General features: G+C 47.0%; 1 protein-coding gene across 3 annotated transcripts in view; it reads right to left on the minus strand.

The window, feature by feature from the left end:
- Positions 1-2807: 2807 nt before the first annotated feature.
- large1 (LARGE xylosyl- and glucuronyltransferase 1) overlaps positions 2808-21100 on the minus strand; it is a 292835-nt gene continuing 274542 nt past the window's right edge. For 2 of the 3 annotated variants that reach the window (XM_055650357.1, XM_055650358.1), the window contains exons 12-15: positions 17914-18192; positions 9911-10057; positions 7957-8152; positions 2808-6854 (exon numbers count right to left, since the gene is read on the minus strand). In XM_055650357.1, the coding sequence (XP_055506332.1) occupies positions 6657-6854; positions 7957-8152; positions 9911-10057; positions 17914-18192 (820 nt within the window). In that variant the 3' untranslated portion in view covers positions 2808-6656. The remainder of the gene's footprint in view (positions 6855-7956; positions 8153-9910; positions 10058-17913; positions 18193-21100) is intronic. The other variant, XR_008725023.1, reaches the window with a different exon arrangement.

Raw genomic sequence — 21100 nt, forward strand, 5'->3', positions numbered from 1 at the left:
TCGGTGCGGACTCAGTGGACCATAGAACCTGTTTCTGCGCTGTATCTCTAAACGAAACTAAACTAAATATCAAGCTGAGTACCGCATCATATAAAGTATAAACTGTGCCTCTTTGGATGAATGTAATTAAAGGGAATAGGGTGAAAACACTTCTGCAGCAACCACCTCCATTCTGGGTGCAAATTGTTTTAGTGTTGAGAATTGATTTCACGGTTCAAGTTTCCATTCAAAAATCATTTGCATAATTAAAGAAGTAAAATTGTCCACAGGCACACATAAATTGGCAGTGATTTAGAAAGCCATTCTCTGTTTGCATTAAAATTATATTTTAAGAGTGGGAACATGATGTTGTCTTATTAATATGGATGGAAATGGTTGTGTCAAAAGGAGAAACCTTCCTTTAAGCGCACATCACTTGTGAATAATCTTTTTCAAAAAACATGCAAGTGACTTTAATAAATCATAGTGAAGCATTTACAGTTTCTCAGCACACATTTGTCAGTTTTTTACAATATCCATGTGCAATGTAAATGTCAGTTTCAGTTTCAGGTTAGTTTATTGTCATGTGTACCGAGGTACAGTGAAAAGCTTTTGTTGCGTGCTAACCAGTCAGCAGAAAGGCAATACATGATTACAATCGAGCCATTTACAGTGTTAAGAGATACAAGATGAGGGAAGATAGACACAAAACGCTGGAGTAACTCAGCGGGACAGGCAGCAACTCTGGGGAGAAGGAATGGATGACGTTTCAGGTCGAGACCCTTCTTCAACTGCTGTACCTCATCTGGCAGCTTTATCCATACACCAACCACCCTTTGTGTGAAAATGTTACCCCTCAGATTCCTATTAAGGAATTGTCCTTGTTTAGACTTTAGAGGTGCGGCTCGGAAACAGGCCCTTTGGCCCACCGAGTCTGCACTGGCCAGCAATTTCCCTACACGCTAGCTCTATCATACACAGAAGCTAATTAACCTACATACCTGTACGTCTTTGGAGTGACGGTGGAAACCGCAGCACCTGGAAAAACCAACCAAGGTCACAGGGAGAACGAACAAACTCCGTACAGACAGCACTTGTGGTCAGGATTGAACCAGGGTCTCTGGCACTGTAATGCCCCTGTCCCACTTAGGAAACCTGAACGGAAACCTCTGAAGACTTTGCGCCCCACCCAAGGTTTCCGTGCGGTTCCCGGAGGTCGCAGGTGGTTGCCGGAGGTTGCAGGTAGTGGAAGCAGGTAGGGAGACTGACAAAAAACCTCCGGGAACTGCACGGAAACCTTGGGTGGGGCACAAAGTCTCCAGAGGTTTCCGTTCAGGTTTCCCAAGTGGGACAGGGACATTAGGCAACAATGCTGCCGCTGCGCCACTGTGCTGCCCTTCCACAAAGGCCTGACCCGTTCCTCCACCAACACACACACGCACTTGGCGGAACTTGTTGCCACGTTTAACAACCTCTCGCTCAATTTCACTGACTTTCTCCCGATTTTCCACGTTTCCCCGGCTCTGATAAAGGGTCTAGAAATGTTAACATGCTCCTCTCACCTCGGATGCAGATGAGTGTTCCAGTAATTTACCGCAGTTCCGTGATTTTCAGGTATCGGTTCATGAGCGCCCAATGTTTTTGGACAAACAATTGCTTATTGTTAAATGAAACTACTTTGATTCACTTTGCCAGCGCTAGGAGCCCAATCAGAATACACAGTGCTGGTCTCCAACCAGTAGGGTGTTGTCCACTTCTTGGAGAGTTTGGTTTAGTTCAGAACAGAAGTTCAACCCACTGAGTCCGCACCAACCAGCGATCCCCGCACACTAGCACTATCCTGCAAACCTGGGACAATTTAAAATCTCTACCAAAGCCAATTAACCTACACACCTCTGCGTGTTTGGAGTGTGGGAGGAAACCAGAGCACCCGAAGAAAACCCACACGGTCACGGGGTGAACGTACAAACACCGTACAGACAGCACCCGCACCAGCAGACTGATTGAGGGAGCAGGCTTAATCTGTTTGTTTCTTTCATTGTTAACCTAGAATCAATTATAGGAAGTCCCCAGCTTATGATAGGTGTTCTGTTCTGAGCACCGTTTCTAACATGACCTGTAATTAACTTAGTTTAATTTAGAGATGCAGCATGGAAACAGGCCCTTCGGCCCATCGAGTCCGCACTGACTATCGATCCCCGCACATTAACACTACCCTACACACTCTAGGTACAATTGTACATTTATACCAAGCCAATTAACCTACACACCTGTACGTCTTTGGAGTGTGGGAGGAAATGGAAGATCTCAGAGAAAACGCACGCAGGTCTCGGGGGGAACGTACAAACTGCGTACAGACAAGCACTGACAGTCAGGATCAAACCCAGGGCCTCTGGCACTGTAAGGCAGCAACTCTACCGCTGCGCCACCGTGCCGTCCTTGAACTGTTTGCAAGTCAGAAATGAACATAGATGGTGTGTCAGAGAGGATGGCAGAAGCAGTTGGGACGGGAGAGCGAGCGGCCACTGGGAGAGTGGCCACAAGAGGCCTCACTGACTCAGTGTCTGCTCAGTGCTCGCAACTCTGCTTACCTGGACTCAACCCCCGATTGTCAGGGCTCGGGCGGTTAGGGAGAGGAGAATCACAGATATACACGCCCCATTCCCACCAGGAAGAAGATGCCTGAAGCCCCACAGCAGGTGGCAAATCCATCCCCATCCACCCAGCTCACGTGTATTGACAGCGTGCCCATAAGTCAGGCGTTCATTACTCCGAGAGGACCTGCAGTAAAAATATCTATGTAAATAAAAGTGAGACACAAATTTCAAAGATTTTTACATTTTATTTATCACTCTGTCGCTTGTACAATGACAAAGACAGAAGACAGCTCTGCTTTGCGGCTGAATGAACAGTTCTCTGAAAAGTCATTAGCTCATTGTGGTAAAGAGTGAAATCTGCTGTACAATGATGGGAAATAATCCACCAGTTCTGCAGGCCCTCCTACTGTCCTCCGTTTCCACTCGAGCAGTCCTCCAAACAGTTTATCACCCCCCAGTGCTGACTCTAGTTGTCCACCCATCTCCAATGGAGTTCCCAGTAGTCCACTCATCTCCACTGGTGATTCTAGCTGTCCAAACATCTCCAATGGTCTTCTGAGCTATCCAATCATCCCCCAGCTCCCGGTCATCCAAACATCCTCCAATGGTGATTCTAGCGGTTCCACCATCCACCAATGGGGCTTCCAGCTGTCCATCCTTCTCCAATGTGTTCCAGTTATTCAACCATCCACCAGTGGTGGCACCAGATGTCCAGCCGCTCACCAATGGTGTTCCTAGCTATCCGACCATCCACCAATGGTGTTCCCAGATGTCCAACCATTCAATGGGTTCCCAGATGTCCAACCATCCACCAATGGTGACACTTGGTGCCCAACCAACCACCATGGTATACCAAGTGTCCAACTATTCACCAAAGGTGATCCTAGCTGTCCTGTCGTTCACCAATGGTGTTCATAACTATCCCAACAACCTCTAATGGTATACCCAGCTGTCCAATTATCCCTCCATTGTGTTCCTAGCTGGAGCACTGTGCAGCAACTGTGCTCCAAGATATAAATGGGTTTTCAGCAGTACTGGAGCATGTCAACGGTGCTTTCAGTACTCTCAAGAGGACTAACCGATCTCCAATAATAACAGAAGTGTAATGATATTCCAAATAGCTCAACATATCCAAGTGTACATTATGTGGTCCAGCCGTCCTTATCAAGGTATTTCAATCATTCACTAAACTTCTAGTCTTACGCTAATCATTTCAATAAGTCCATAAATTAAATAGTATTTGAAAATTCAGCAGTCTCATAATGGGCCCAGCAATACTCCAATTTATGTTATAATTACAACAAGTCAAATAAATCAAAGTCCCATCCAATCTTACAGTGCGCTCTTGGTAATTTCAAGGGGCACAATTGTGTCAGAGATTGTTGATTAATCTTTTGTTGACAGCCCAATGAGAGAAGCATTTCAGAAGCAGTTCCTACAGGTCAAAAAAGGTCTCGCATCATGTTAAAGGTCCAACATTCTCAATAATGCTCAAAGTCCTGCCAACTACTTGATGCTCCAAACAGTCAAAGGTCTTCCATTAGTTGTCCCCTCCAATACAATACTGCGCTCTAACCCAAGCATCCTGAGGCTTATGTAACCGAACAATGAAAATACAGTTCATCCATCCTGTTCTCCTTGAGGTAAAACAATGTTAAAGAATGGCATGGTAAAATAGATACCTGGAAGATAGATTGTTGTGTGGGACACCAAGAACTACTGAATTGCTTTTGTTTGCTGGTTATACCAATGGCTTTCATCAATATGTATCCATTGTGGAATACGTGGCAACCTGTACTTTAACAGAAAGGTCTGACGTACTTGGACAGTTTTCATAAAAACTGAAAAAGGCAAAAACTAAAACTGAACAATTTCTAACGGATAGACACTAAAAGCTGGAGTAACTCAGTGGGTCGGGTAGCATCTCTGGAGAAAAGGAATAGGTGACGTTTTGGGTCGAGACCACCTTCTTCAGACTTTTTCAATTTTAGAAGGGTCTGATTTACACTCCTGAAGTCCAGAGCTGCTGGTCCACTGAAACTGGGTAGATTGGCTGACAGAAGTGCAGACTAAGAAATGACCAAATCAATTAAACCAAGGTCCACTCCTCCGGATCGATCTCTCATTGTATGGTGGGAACTATTATACATTCTCCATAGATTTATTTGAGCCAAGAGAAATAATAATGAAGAAACTCCTTTCAAATGTTAGGCTTTGCCTTTAGTCATTGCAGCATTATTGCAGTATGCACCAATTTCTTGCATAAAGCCACTTCAATGGTTGTTTCCTACTAACCCACCCAATGGGTATCTTGTAAATGTAATGACTCTCTGAAACATTTTGTCGAAACAAAATTTCAAACGTGGGAAAATCAAGTAAATTTAGTATCAGCACCCTAGGTAACCTGACCCCAACAACTTCCATCTCGCACTTGGTCTCTTGTAGATTCAAACACATTATAATCCCTGACATGCATCAAGGTCACCTCTGCTTTCATCAACATTTCAACTTAAACTCAGCTGTGAGAGGTGGCTACCTAGCCCCATCCGGAGAGTATAGAAATATTTTATAAGGATTTAAAGAATTCGGCAGCTATTATTAGTTTTGAGCAGAGATAATCTTCCTCTTCAGAGACACCAATGTTCAGCACTTTCAGTCATTCCTGCACATCACTGATCAAAAAATCACAAATCTAAATCTTTAGGGAATGGAATTGTGTTTCAACATTCCCCCCAGCCACAAAAAAAACTTCCCAGGCATTTCTTTGATTCTAATCCAATCCTAGTGAGGTCAATAATATAAATCAGCCCAGCCTTCTAATTAAAAGTTGTTCAAGATGATAAAAATCAAAGCATTATCCTTGGGTTAGACCTAATAATCCCTCTTAAACAAACTGACAAACCAAAAACCTTTTTTTAATTTATATTGAAACGTATTCTGATCATTGTGGGGACCACACTCTCTCCAGCCTAAATCAGCCATTTTGTTCTGAATTCTACTGTCAACGCAATAGGAATCAGAATGTAGCTGTAAACTTCATTCTGCCATTGGAAACGTCCACCCTTAACCCCACTGGCATTTACTTCTGATCCGAACCAGGAGCAAGAGCTTTCATAAGGTTATAAATGATAGGAGCGGAATTAGGCCATTTGGCCCATCAAGTCTACTCCGCCATTCAATCATGACTGATCAATCTCTCCCTCCTAACCCCATTCTCCTGCCTTCTCCCCATAGCCCCTGACACCCGTACTAATCAGACATTAATTGGCATCTAACAATCGAAGGCCATTGGCGTTGCTTTTATAAGCAGAAGACAGCAGGGCCTTCACCTCAATGGCAATGGCTTTGATCCTGAATGCAACTGGAAAGATTGGTTCAGGAAGCTTCAGGATTAAGGATGGCAAAAGACAGTTGAGGGAGACCCACACTGCAGTAGCTTGTCAAAGATGCTTGTTACTAAATCAGACCGAGCTAGGAACAGCACAGCTGTTACTGGTGCTCACCACTGCATCTACTGATCTCGTTTTGTGTGTGTGTGTGTGTGTGTATGTGTGCGTGCATGTGCGCGTGTGTGTGTGTATGTGTGTGTGTGCGTGCATGTGCGTGTGTGTGTGTGTGCGTGCGTGCGTGATTGCTAGAGAGAGAGAGTGCGAGTGCATGAGGCCACAGGAATAAAGTGGTCAGCTCCTGAAGGGAGCACTCAAGGATGGAGCTCCTCTGGTCACCGGGCACCAGATGCTGCAGGGAACGGCTTCCGTACAAAAGCCCGGACCTTCCCGCCCTCAATCCGCACGGGGCTGCTTGGACATTGGTGACCCACCGAGAGAGGGCAAGGCAATAAATGAGGTGGGACAGTGGGGAGGTCTTAAATAGTGAACAACAGGAATACTTCAACAGCGCCTTTGGAGGACTCAAAATAAGCTCTTGTCGGTACAACCTTTCCACCCAAAGCCTGACAGTTGGCGGGCACACACGTAAATTTTGGTTTCGATTTCTGCATGTCTCGCTGTACACGACAGCCCCATTTCACTCCTCGCAGCAATACAAGTGAAGGTGGTTCCGAGGCAGCTTGCCGCGGTCTCAGCTGTTGTTCTCGGCAGTCAAGTACTTGAGAGCGGCAAACCCATAGCGGCGGGACATGTCCTGCTGGAACTCCTCCTTCAAAGTCTTCAGGCAGATCCGATATTGCTTGTTGGAGCGGAATTTGGTGATGTCAAAGCTGGGAGCATGAGGCATGTGGATCATGTATGCGTTGGGGAGGACAACAAACTCGTATTCCTGCAAGCACAGGGGGGGGAGAGAGAGAGAGAGAGGTACATGGTTAGACTATGTACACAGGCAGCAGACAGAAGTCCCAAGGCTTTGGCATAATAGGAGCATTCCCGCCTCCAAGGTATAAGGATGGAGGGGTTCACGGTGAGTGGGGTCAACAATGGGGTCTGATATCCGGGGGGGGGGGGGGGGGGGGGGGGGGTGAGGGGAGGGGACAGCATGCCAGAAGTGTTTCGGGTGAGTGGGGCTAAGCCATCCAGCAGGCCCGGCTCCTCACGTCAACGGGGCCTGCGCCACGAGGACGAGGAGGGGCCCGCGCGCGAGCAAACGCCAAGAGCGAGGTGGGCTGCCAGAGAGTGAGGCGGGCCTTCGAAGAGCGACGAGGGCCATCGGTGTTTGAGGAGGGCTGCCAGCGAGCCTGGGGGGCTGCCGAGAACAAAGGAATGAGATTGTAGCTGACTTTAATGTCATAAGAAATAAGAGTAGAATTAGGCCATGCGACCCATCAAGTCTACTCTGCCAGTCAATCATTGCTGATGTATCTCTCCCTCCGAACCTCATTCACCTTCCTTCTCCCCATAACCTCTGACACCCGTAGTAATCAAGAATATATCTATCTCTGCTTTAAAAATATCCACTGACTTGACTTCCACAGCCTTCTGTGGTAAAGAATTCCACAGATTCACCACCCTCTGACTAAATGCATTTCTCCTCATCACCTTCCTAAAAGAACGTCCTTTAATTCTGAGGCTATGACCTCCAGTCCTAGACTCTCCCAGTAGTGGAAACATCCTCTCCACGTCCACTCTATCCAAGCCTTTCACTATTCTGCATGTTTCATTGAGGTCCCCCCTAGCCATTGACTAAGTTGACATATTGTGTTGTGCTGCTGCAAGTAAGAATTTCTTGCTCATTCTGGAACATATGACAGTAAAACACTCATTCTTCTAAACTCCCCCTTTGGCTTCCCACTTCCCCCGAGTCCCTCTGTGAGCAAAACAGTCAACATGCACACTGTCAAAGCGCGATATTCTACGCTGATGGCGCTGTGGTAATGAGAACAGGTTGACAGCACAGCCGTGCTGCGTGGTGGATAGCAGTCCCGTACCTGCGCATCCAGTTCCATGACATGCGCTACTTTATTCCAGCCAAACCCGACGAACCTCCGGTCATACTCTGGGCAGTCACGCCTTACTACAACATAAGGCTCAAAGTCTGCCTCCCAGTCAACGTGATAAGGGGTGGTGGCTGTCCGCCACTTGGCAAAGTTGGTTGGAGCGTGACCCTTCGTCCAAACATGGTACCTGCAGAAGAAACATAGAAACATAGCAAATAGGTGCAGGAGTAGGCCATTCGACCCCTCCGAGACAGCACCACCATTCAATAGGGTCACGGCTGATCATCCAGAATCAGTACCCTGTTCCTGCTTTCACCCCATATCCCTCGAGTCCGTTAGCCCTAAGAGCCATATCCAACTCTCTCTCGAATACATCCAGTGAATTGGCCTCCACTGCCTTCTGCGGCAGGGAATTCCACAGATTCACAACTCTCAGGGTGACAAAGTTTTTCCTCATCTCAGTTCTTATTCCTAAGAGAGGGGCAATGAGTGGTGGCCGCTTCCCGGGGCAATGGATCCATGATTCTAGCTGGAGTGTCTCAGTAAATAGGAATCAGCTCCTATACCAGATCGCTATCTACATACTAGAATCAACTCACCACAACTAGAGAGCAGTCCTGAACTACTATCTACCTCATTGGCGACCCTTGGACTATCCTTGTTCAGACTTTGCTGGCTTCATCTTGCACTAAACATTATTCCAATATCATGAAGCTACACACAAAAAGCTGGAGTAACTCGGCGGGACAGGCAGCAGTTCTGGAGAGAAGGAATGGGTGGCGTTTCAGGTCGAGACCCTTCTTCAGACTCTTCCCAGAGATGCTGCCTGTCCCGTTGAATTACTCCAGCTGTTTGTATCTATCTTTGGTTTAAACCAGCATCTGCTGTTCCTTCCTACACATTCCCTTATCGTATGTCTGTAGACTGTAAATGGCTTGATTACAATCATGTGTTGTCTTTCCGCTGACTGGGCAGCATGCAACAGAAACTTCTCTCTGTACCTCGCTACACGTGACAATAAACTAAAGTGAACTAAACGAATATAACGGGGCATTGCTGTTACAGGAAGACTCCATTATGATGCTGCTCCGATGCGGTGACTTACAGGGCCCGGCCCATGCTAACCTGCAGCTGTATCATTCTAAACTGTGATCAATACTGGCTGGGACATTGGACGGGATAGGAAGTACACCAGGTAATTCAACATAACACAACGTTGTTCACTCCCATTTTTACTTACATTAAGTACTCCTCTGTGGGGAGTAATCCACTGAGCTAGAATAAATTCTTTCCCCAAAATAAACATGAGTGTTTTCAGGTTAATACAAGACACAGCCCCATTTGCAGATGGGCGCTCCTGGTTGGAACACCACCGAACATTTATTTTAATGAAGAGATTATACAGGACGACTTCTCATCCTTATCTGCCTTTGTTTCATCTATTCCAGCTGGTGGAGATAATGGGATGAGGTTCTTAGGTAAATTAGATGCATATATCTTCATAACCACAGCTCAAGAGCCCAAAGGTTTGTCGGTTGGCAGGATCGGGAACCTGCCTGAAGGCTCGTCGGTCAGTGGGACTGGGAGGGAGCTGGAGACGACGGACTCAAGGAGCGAGGGCTGGTAGGAAGGTGAACTGGGGTAATGCCTCCAGCACCTTCAGCTTCGTGCCGGCTGCAGGAGGCTCCCCGGGGACATGCGAGGAGGCGGGAACTGCTACAGTACATCGAGCACAACTTTGAATAAGGGCGCCAAAAATGGCGGCGCCCGCATGTGTGATATATGCAAAAATAATTTCACTGTGCGGTTGCATACGTGACAAATAAATCTCCATCGTACCATTGACATCAGGTGGAATGCATCTTATACAACTCTATAACAGTTAGTATGTCAGTGTCGTCGCATGTGCGTTAGAGGCAGACAGGAGCACCTCCCTTGTATTTACCTAAATGTGAAGAGTGTCCCCACGTCTAACATGGACAATAACTCCGCTTTGGATTTTGGGAAGGATAGACGATAGCGGAGAGTCTCGAACGCTGGCACAATTAGAGCTTTTTTAGTGTGAGCCATATCAAGCTGGACAACGGACTTCCTGCAAGAGAAAAGACACACAGTGTTCAGATGTACAAGCAAATTCTGACTGCACAGTTGTCATCTGGGTTACTGAGTAACAGCTGGCTGGGTCATATTTCTCATCTGTCACCATTAGCTGACAGCTTCACTGGCTGATCAGAACCTCTGCAGTCATCTCTCATTTCTTATCTTAGCTCTCGATGACGTTACCCCAAAGCAACTTCCGCGTGCAAAGTGCCAATGCCCAGCTCTCCCCCTGGGCCTTCAACCCCCGAGGTCTCCACTCTCTCATCCAGCAGTGAATGAGCAGACATTAGGCCTCAGATAGACACAAAATGCGGGAGTAACTCAGCGGGTCAGGCAGTATCTCTGGAGAAATGCTTTTGGGCGGCCATGCTGGCGCGGCAGTAGATTTGCTGCCTTAGAGCGCTTGCAACGGCAGAGACCTGGGTTCAATCCCGACTACAGATGCTGTCTGTACGCAGTTTGTACCTTCTCCTCGTGACCACGTGGGTTTTCTCCGAGATCTTCGGTTTCCTCCCACACTCCAAAGACGTACGGGTATGTAGGTCAATCGGCTTGGTGTACGTGTAAATTGTCCCTGGTGTGTGTTAGGATAGTGTTAATGTGCAGGGATCGCTGGTTGCTGCAGACTCGGTGGGCCGGAGGGCCTGTTCCCGCGTTGTAGCTCTAAACTAAACTAAATCTGACCTTATATGTGGGTCAGCGTCAAGTTGGTTTGATGATATTGCTGTAAACTGTATTATTTTTCTACATTAGGGTGATGTCAGGTGAATGCAAAAACTGTGCAACAGAAGAGAGATATAGAACAGGAGAAAGCACAAAAGGATTGAGCTGAAACAGGGAGGAAGGAGAAGAAAGGAAGACTTTTATTTATAATTTACTTTCCGTGTCTCAGAACACTGTAAAACCCTTGCTGCTACTTCAAGTACCTTTTCTGAAGTGCTGCCCCAGCTGTAACCTTGTGAACCTGTTGGCTGGCTGATCTATACACAGCAAGATATCAGAAGCCATACTGGGATAAACAGGCACATTAGTGACGACATTCAAATGATGATCTTTAGTCAGAGGGTGGTGAATCTGTGGAATGTGTTGCCACAGAAGGCTGGGGAGGCCATCAATGAATATTTTTAAAGCAGAGATAGGTAGATTCTTGATAAGTCCTGGTGTCAGAGGTGATGGGGGAAAGGGAGGAGAAAGGGGTTAGGAGGGAGTGATAGATCTGCCATGATTGAATGCCAGAGTAGACATGGGCCGAATGGCCTAATTCTGCTCCTATCTCATATGCCCTTATGATCGTCCTGCAGAGTTTCCCTGTTTGTATCACTCGTTATCACCTTCCCCACAGCCAACAATGGACCATTGTGGGTTCCACCTTTCCTTGATCATCATTTCCTCTTGCATATCCTTCATTCATTTCTTCTATGTACCTTCTACATCTCTCTCGTTTCCCTCTCTCCTGATTTTCAGTCTGAAGAAGGGTCGCCACCTGAAACGTCACCTACTACTTTTCTCCAGAGATGCTGCCTGACCTGCCGAGTTACTCCAGCTTTTTGTGCCTAACTTCAAATGATGAGCATTGGTCACAGTGTTTGGAAGGGAGGCAGGGTTTGCCTTTATAATGTCACAGAGAGATACAGCTGGGAAACAGGCCCTTCACCCATTGAATCCATGCCAACACACGCACCCGTTTTTATCCTAAGCTCACCTGAATCCATTTATTATTCCTGCCTTCAAATCAACTTCCCACAGATTCTACAACTTATCTACACACTAGGGGAAAATTTACAGTGGCCAATTCATCCACCAACCCACGCCATAGCGACAGATGCTGGGAGGCAATTTACTTTTCATTTATACAGCACGGAAACAGTCCACACTGATCAGCAATCTATCACTAGGGACAATTTACATTTATACCAAGCCAAATAACCTAAAAACCTGTACGTCTTTAGAGTGTGGGAGAAAACCAAAGATCTCTGAGGAAACCCACGAAGGTCACGGGGAGAACGTACAAACTCCGTACAGCCAAGCCACCGTAGTTGGGATCGAACCCGGGTGTTAACCAGTCAGCGGAAAGACTACACATGATTATAATTGAGCCATCCACAGTGTACAGATACATAATAAAGGGAATAATGTTTAGTGCAAGATAAAGTCCAGTAAAGTCCAATTAAAGGTAGTCGAAGGGTGTCCAGTGAGGTAGATATTAGCTCAGGACCACTCTCTAGTTGTTGATGAGACGGATCAACAACTGGGAAGAAACTGTCGCTGAATCTGGAGGTGTGTGTTTTCACACTTCTGTATCTCTTGCCTGAATGGAGAGGGGAGAAGAGAGAGTGGCCGGGGTGAGGCTGGTCCTTGATTCTGCTGGTGGCCTTGCCGAAGCAGTGTGAGGTGTAAATGGAAGGGAGGTTGGTTTGTGTGATGGTTTGGGCTGGACCTCCAATTCCACAAAGTGCATGTTTTAGTATGTATTTATGTAGCAGCTTTAGTATGCTTTCAGTGATGAGCCATGATAGAGTTGCTGCCTTTCAGCAGCGCCAGAGACCCGTGTTCGATCGTGGCTATGAGTGCTGTCTGTATGGAGTCCGACAATTCTCCATGTGACCTGCGTGGATTCTCCCTGGCTGCTCCGGTTTCCTCCCACACTCCAAAGATGGACAGGTTTGTAGGATGTTGTGTTCAAGAAGGAACTGCAGATGCTGGAAAATCGAAGGTAAACAAAAATGCTGGAGAAACTCAGCGGGTGCAGCAGCATCTATGGAGCGATTGAAATAGGTAACGTTTCGGGCCGAAACCCTTCTTCAGGTTTGTAGGATGATTGGCTTCGGTGAAAATTGTAACTTGTCCCAAGTTTGTAGAATAGTACTAGTGTGCGGGGATCGCTGGTCAACATGCTGCATCTCTAAAGTAAATTAAACTAAACTAAAGAGACATTTTGAACAGTGGCTGGTAAACAAAGGGAAAACACTGGCAACAGTAATCACCAGCCCATGGTGTCAAATGCAGATATTCCTGTGACTGCAATACCAGCACAATCCTCTTGGTGGTGCTGCTGCCCTCCGAGCGACTGCACCTTGTTGGGAGGTAAGAATGCTGAAGATTGATACAAAATGCTGCAGTAACTCAGCGGGACAGGCAGCATCTGCGGAGAGAAAGAATGGGTGATGTTTCGGATCGAGACCCATCTGACTTTACTGCTTCCTTACGGCTTACTGCATCCCGAGGGAGCTGTGCATCAGGAACAAGAATAAATTCTCACGGAGCAAGAAAATGCAAAAGGACAGGTTAAAATAAAACTTGCCCTCATGGTTTAAAAAAAACATAGAACACAAAGTGTTGGAGTAACTCAGTGGGTCAGGCAGCATCTTTGGAGGCCATGGATAAGTGTACATTTTGGGCCGGGACCCTTCTTCAGACTGCTTCTGAAGAGGGTCTCACGGAACTAGCATCGGAGAGAGAACTTCTCCAAAACAGGCAAGATGAGGTACAGGTCCAACACCGATTTTCTGGCACCTCTGGCTCCAGAGCCTTGCCGGGTTATCCATTTTGCCAGACCAACAGAGATCACGGCCTCTGAGAGGAGTCGAACAATAACAGATTGGTCTACCTCGGTAGCCAGGTGATCGAGATATTAGTCCGCAAATTTGGCCTTGGGTATGGGAACGAATCTGCCGGCTCTGGCCAGGCCGGAGTTCCAGAGCCCCGGCTGCAGGAGGCATGTTTGACCCATCTGATTGGAGGTCCAGCCATGGAAGTCCTGATGAGGTTGAGATTGGTTGCCCTACCTGACCTCGGCACCACATTTTCGGGGGACTTCCACCGGGTGGTGATTTCAAGCCGCTCTCGTAATTATGTCTGGAGGTGCCGGACCACCAGTTGCTATAAAATCGGTGGTGGACCTGTACCTCATCTTGCCTGTTTTGAAGAAGTTCTCTCTCCGATGCTAGTTCCGTGAGACCCACTTCAGAAGAAGTGAGGAACAACGAGAACTGAAACCACTTTGGGGTTGTGAAACCATGATAGTGGTGAACGAGAACCACAGCTTGGGGCAACGGGTTACAATGGGCGAAAAAGAGTGGTCAGTGTGACGAGTCCTCCTACAGTTCAATTTATTTCTGAAAATAAAGGGCAGCATGGTGGTGCAACGGTAGAGTTGCTGCCTTACAGCGTCAGAGACCCAGGTTCGATCCCGACTACGGGTGCTGTCTGTACGTTCTCCCCGTGACTTGCATGGGTTTTCTCTCAGTTCTACCAAACACGGTAGAGGTACAGGTTTGTAGGTTAATTGGCTTGGTATAACTGTAAAATTGGCCCTAGTGTGTAGGATAGTATTAGTGTGCATTGTGGACTCGTTGGGCCGAAGGGCCTGTTTTTGCACTGTATCTTTAAACTAATCTAAACTGAAATTAGCCCCACATTACAGTGGGGCAACATTCACAGAAATCCGAGACACAAACCACAAGTGGTGGAATCTTCATCAAAACACAAAGAGCTGGAGGATCTTAGCCGGTCAGGCAGCATCTGTGGAGAACTGGAGTCTGAAGATGGGCCCTGATCTGAAGCATCCATTTCCTCCACAGATGTTGCCTGGTGCACTGAGTTGCTCCAGCACTTTATGTGTTTTATTCCCAGAAAAACATTTGTATCGCAATTTTTCGGACTACAGATCCTGGACAAAAATAGTTGATTATTTCAAATTTTGTGTTTCTTTGCTTGTTTTTCCGCCCCGAAAATTCTGTAAGAGCAAAATTATAATCGTCAACTCAGTGAATGTTTAAGGGGCTGTACCTAGTGGGTGACGTAATTGGCGAGTTTAGAGGAGTTCGAAAAAAATGACATGTTGAAGACCTCCTTCGACTATGTTGAAGACGTCCTTCAAATTCCTTCAACTATGTTGAAGACCAGCTTCGACAAGCTACGACTAACTTTGGGAAAATTGGACACCGAGGAGTGGAGAGTGAAGATGACCTCCTTCGATCTCCTTCGACTATGATGAAGACTATCTACCCCCCCCCCCCCCCCCCCCTCCCTGCAGTCTGAAGAAGGGTTTCGGCCCGAAACGTTGCCTATTTCCTTCGCTCCATAGATGCTGCGGCACCCGCTGAGTTTCTCCAGCATTTTTGTGTACTGTCTACAACTACTTTGACTACCTTCGACTACCCTCGATTACTTACGACTAACATGCCGACCTACTATGACCTACTACGACTAAACCTACGAGTAAACAAAGTATTGATTTTTTTCATGGCGACCTTTTTTTACTTGCGGCCTTTTTTTAACTTATTGAAAAAAACGCCGCTGAGGCCTCAAGTACACGGAGACCACTCTCAAGCATGAAGGGGAGTTACGAAGACCTCCTACGACCTCGTGTCGATCATGCTGCGGGTATGAGTCGAGGTTAAACTCGCCAGAACTCGTGGATTAGGTCATCCAAGTGGGACAGGCCCTTAAAATCCTGATTTATGAATTTTGTCAGAGGAAGTTTTTTGTAAACTGAACTGCAGGACAACACTACTGCCACAAGGGGGTGTGTGCACACATGGTGCTGGGGAGAAGATTCAGTCAGTGGGCAACTTCACAACTGAACACAGACTCAAAAAGCTGGAGTAACTCAGTGGGACAGGCAGCATCCCTGGTGAGAAGGAATGGGTGACGTTTCGGGTCGAGACCCTTCTTCTGTCTGTCTCCAGTTTAAACCAGCATCTGCAGTTCCTTCCTAAACAACACAAAAGGCTCATGTCTCACTCACCCTCGCACCAACTCTCCTCACGATTCCCGATCAGGAGGAATACAGCACAGAAACAGGTCCTTCGACCAGCTGTTGTTGTGGAACGTTGCTCTGCACCCATAAGCCAGCGGTTCAGAAGATTATAACCAGTTTGCCACTTCATATAATGCACTCAACTTAATTTAATATCCCGTGCATGTGTGCATCAAGCACCCATTTTTACACCAATCCTACAATAATCCTACCAGCTCACACGTTTTACTTTTAGTCCTAGAGACGTGGAGACGTAGAAGCGAGAGAGCGTGGAGACGGGCCCTTTGGCCCACCGAGTTCTATCCTACACACTAGGGACAACTGCACGTCTTTGGAATGTGCTAGGAATCAGGAGAAAATCGACGGGGTTACAGGGAGAAAGTCCGTACCGACAGCATATCGGTGCAATAAGGCAGCAACTCTACCGCTGCGCCACGGTGCCGCCTTTGGGATTAAACTGGAGCTGAACCACACAGCCATAGGGAAGAGCGTGCCGGAGGTCTGGAATTCACCTGGGCTGCTGGATTTGTGAGACTGTATCACGCCTATTCTACTGAGATGCAGTTCGTCCAGTTCCAATGCTCCGTTCCTGTGTCCATATTTCAAAACGTGAAGCCTTAAACGTCGCAGGATTTACAAAAGGCAACACTGGATCTGGGAGGTTAAACTTGTAAGGAACGGCTGAAGCATATTTGGAATTTTTCCTCTGGGATAAAAGCAGCTGAAGGTGACCTGGTGGAAATGTTTAAAATAATTTAAATTCTTGAGACATGTTTACACTTGAGGGGGAAGACTAGAAATATGGCCATTAATAAATCCATGACACTGAAACGTATTTCACCAGCGCTACCGCATGGAGTATATAGGTTAAGGAGAGTATATTCAAGATTAGTACAGGAGGAAGAAAGGAATTGATGAATACGTTGAGGAGTACAATGGGTCTAATTTGTGGCAGAGTTGAGGCAGTACCTGGAGTACAGCAAAGTATACCTGAAACATCACCCATTCCTTCTCTCCAGAGATGCCGCCTGTCCCACTGAGTTACTCCAGTATTTTGTGTCTATATTCGATTTAAACCAGCATCTCCAGTTCCTACACAAGAGTACACAGTATAGCACACAGGTCTGGTTGCTACACTATAGAAAGCGTATAGAGAACAGTGGAGAGAGTACAGCGGGGATTTAACAGGACAAGAAGTTTAGCTATGGCGGGGGATTTGGATGGTCTGGGCTTGTTTTCCCTTGAACGGTGCAGGCTGGGGGGGGGGGGGGGTGACCTGATATAAGATAATGAGAGGCATAGATAGGGTGGATAGTCAGGATCTTTTTCCCCATGCTAGGCGTATCAAGAACAAGAGGGGATCTTAGGAGGGCAGCATGGTGGCACAGCGGTAGAGTTGCTGCCTTACAGCATCGAGACCCGGGTTCAATCCTGACTAAGGGTGCTATCTGTGTGGAGTTTGCCCATTTTTCCTGTGACCGCGTGGGTTTCCTCCAGGTGTTCCAGTTTCATCCCACATCCCAAAGAAGTGTGAGTTTGGAGATTAATTTGCCATTGCAAATCGCCCCTAGTGTGTAGGGAGTAGATGTGAAAATGGTAGAAACATAGAAACATAGAAATTAGGTGCAGGAGTAGGCCATTCGGCCCTTCGAGCAAGCACCGCCATTCAATATGATCATGGCTGATCATCCAACTCAGTATCCCGTACCTGCCTTCTCTCCATACCCCCTGATCCCCTTAGCCACAAGTGCCACATCTAACTATAACATAGAACTAGTGTGAACGGGTGATCGATGGTCGAAGTGGACTCGGTGGGGCTGAAGGGCCTGTTTCCATGCTGTATCTCTAAACTAAACTAAACTAAACTAAGCTAAACTGATCTAAACTAAACCAAACTACTAAACTAAACTAAGCTAAATTGAACTAAACAAAACTAAGCTAAAATGGGATTAGTGTAGATTGGCATGAATGTGGTGGGCTGAAGGGCCCGTTTATGTGCTGCACTATGAAGCCTGTGTCATTATGGTACAAATGTTGGCCTGTTGGCTGGACAGCCTGAAGGTGTGCGGATGCACCTGAGTCCATACCTGAGGTACTCATAGAGACCGTACATAGGCAGGAAGTCGATGTCAGAGAGAAACATGTAGGGCGTGTTGACGTGCTTCATGGCGATGTTCCGCAGCAGGTTGACAGGGTAGAACTGGCCCTCCTTGTAGACGATGTGGTAGCCCACGTTGCTCCTGCCCATGAGCACGTCGGAGCCCTGGGCATAGCGGAGGAATTGCTGGGCCTCTGCGTCGGACAGGTAGAGGGCCAGGCTGATGGGGCCCTCCCAGTGCTTGCAGATCGCCTCCAACATCTGCAGCCTGAGGAGAGAGGCAGGAGGGAGCACAGTTAGTCACCGGGCATCAACTCACCGAGCGAAAGGAATACTGACGAGGGACGGCAAGATTAACACAATGCTTACAGCGACAGGGTGAGACATTAACTGTTCGATTGAAATGTCAGTGATGGGCTTACAAAATAAAGTCAAAATATACAGCCTGTAAGGAAATGGTGGTGATTAAAAAAAGGACACAAAGTGCTGGAGTAACTCAGCGGGTCAGCCAGCATCTCTGGAGAACATGGACAGGCCACGTTATGTGTCGGGACATGGCGGTGATATTTGTCAGCTTTCATGTTTGAGGAAGAAGAAAGAATATCTAATATTCTCGTAAAACCAATTATGATTTATGGACTGGTCCTCGCTGAAGTTACCCTAAGCAAGAATCAATGTTAAAATATATGACAGCACTAAACGCTAATAAATCCCCAGGTCCTCAAAACCGCTACCCAGGGGAGGTTAAAAGCAATTTGAGGAAATTACAGGTGCTCCAGGCATATTCTTCCAAAGGTCTCTCAATTCAGAAGCTGTACCTTCAGATTGGAAATTTATAATCGTTGTACTTAAGAAAGGTGAGGGAGAGAAACCAGAAAATTATAGACCGGTTAGTTTAACATCTGTTATTGGAATCTATCATGAAGGATACAGTGACGGGGCACTTCAGAGATAGCAGAGCTAATTGGAAAGGGTTTATATGGATCGGAAAATACTAGGTCAGAGCTAACAAATCCAACTGAATTTGAAGAAATAAAATAACTAAAATTGTAACTTGCGGATAGTTTATATGGAGTTCGGAACAACATTCAGCAAGGGTTGAAATACTGAAATTGGAGTCAAGGGCGGCTTATCAGCCTGTTTGGGAGATTTGTGACCTATCGGAATAATGGGAATGTTTGGGATTAGAAGGAAGTGCCTTGAGGTTTCTTTAAAGGATCTGAAAGCCCTGTCCCATGGTATGAGTTCATTTCAAGAGCTCTCCTAAGTTTAAAAAAAATTAAACTCGTGGTAAGCACGGAGAGTGAACGTAGCGGGTACGTGGGAGCTCTGGGTCGTCTCTTAGCGGCTCGTAACGCGACCAGCAGGTACTTGGGAAGACTCGCTAACAGCAGATAAGCACGGGAAGACTCGTGATGATTTTTCAATATGTTGAAAAATGTCCACGAGAGCCCCGAGTACTGACCATTACTGGCCATTACCGTAAATCTCCGAGTTCGAATCAGGGCAAACTCAGGAGAGCTCTTGGAATGAACTCGTACCGTGGGACAGGGCTTTTAGTCTTGATTATTTGCCAAATTTATTGATTCAAGCTAATAGTGGACCATAAATCCTGGTTTGCTGATGATGCAAAGTTGGGAGGTGTAGTAAACCGCATTTTCGAAAGCATGAAATTAAAACGCAAACAGTGATGAAGTAAATCAATAGCAGAAAGAGTTCAACTGGTGGCAAGTCAGTGTGGTCTAGTTGGAACTGAAATTGGGTTAAATGAGCCAAAGTTGGGAGTGGTAAAGTCAAAAGAAATTTGAAGTCCAGGTTCATACATGACCACATGTAGAAACAGGTAGACAAAAATGCTGGAGAAACTCAGCGGATGAGGCAGCATCTATTGAGCTAAGGAATAGATGACGTTTCAGGTCCAGATCCTTCTTCAGACCTTTCTTCAGAAGGGTCTCCATCTGAAACGTCACCTATTCCTAAGCTCCATAGATGCTGCCTCACCCGCTGAGCTTCTCCAGCATATTTGTCTACCTTCGATTTTTCCAGCATCTGCAGATCTTTCTTTATAGAAGCTAGGATTAGAAATTAATTAAACAGTCAAGTGGATTGTTGGCCTTTGTAACCAGGGAGCTAGAATGTACAATACAATACAATTTTATTTGTCATTTGAACCTCGTTGAGGTCCAAATGAAATGTTGTTTCTGCAGTCATACATACAAAAAGAAAAAGAACCAAGACACAACACAATTTATGCAGACATCCATCACAGCGCATCTCCTCCTCGCTGTGATGGAAGGCAAAAAACGTATCTCTCCCCTGCACTCCCCTCTCCCCCCCAATGTCAGAGTCAAAGCCCCCGGTGGGCGATGGTAATTGTCCCGCGGCCATTAAAGCCGCGCCAGGCGATGCAAGGCAACACTTCGGGTTTTGTTGTTGGAGCCCCCGGCGGGCGCTAACAAAGTCCCGCAGCCATTCCAAGCCGCGCGGGGCGGTGATGTAAGGCCCCACTCCAGGCACTCTTCAACCCCGCAACTCGGGCGGGAGAAGTCGCCGTTGCAGAAGCCCCGAAAAGCGGTCTCCCAGCAGGGACCCGCGGGTTCCCGGTGTTCCTGTCTGCCAGACCTGCGGTTGGAGCCTCCGAATCTCCAGGGGTCGGGTCACAGCAGCGCGCCACCGCCGCTCCACCCGGGACTTCCCGGTGTTCGCTGCTCTGCGACTGGAGCCCCTGCTGTTGGAGGCCGCTCCCTGCAGCCCCAACGACATCTCCAGGGGTCGGGGTCACAGCAGATTTTAAAGCCCCACCCACCCCCCTCCACACATACTCCGTCAAAACAAATCGGAGACTACATTAAAACGAGACTAACTAAAAAGACAGACGGACTGACTGCAGAGGCCGTGCGACGTGAGTCGCGCCGCCCACCGGGAATGTATAAAGGGAAGGGGTCTTGCAATAATAATAATCAGTGCACTACCAAAATGTTGGCAACTGAGCAAGTGGAACAGTCTAGGGCACCACAAGAACATTTACAATGTCCTTGCTGGTAGTGCTATTTCACCACATTGATCAGGGAATATTCTCACCTGATACTGCCTCTCCCACCTGTGCCCTGATCAACCGAGCTAACTTTCAGAGAAAGAGAGAAACATGGAACTGCGGATGTTGGTTTAAAAACAAG

The sequence above is a fragment of the Leucoraja erinacea genome, chromosome 19, assembly GCF_028641065.1.
Source record: "Leucoraja erinacea ecotype New England chromosome 19, Leri_hhj_1, whole genome shotgun sequence".
Classification (NCBI taxonomy): Eukaryota; Metazoa; Chordata; class Chondrichthyes; order Rajiformes; family Rajidae; genus Leucoraja; species Leucoraja erinaceus.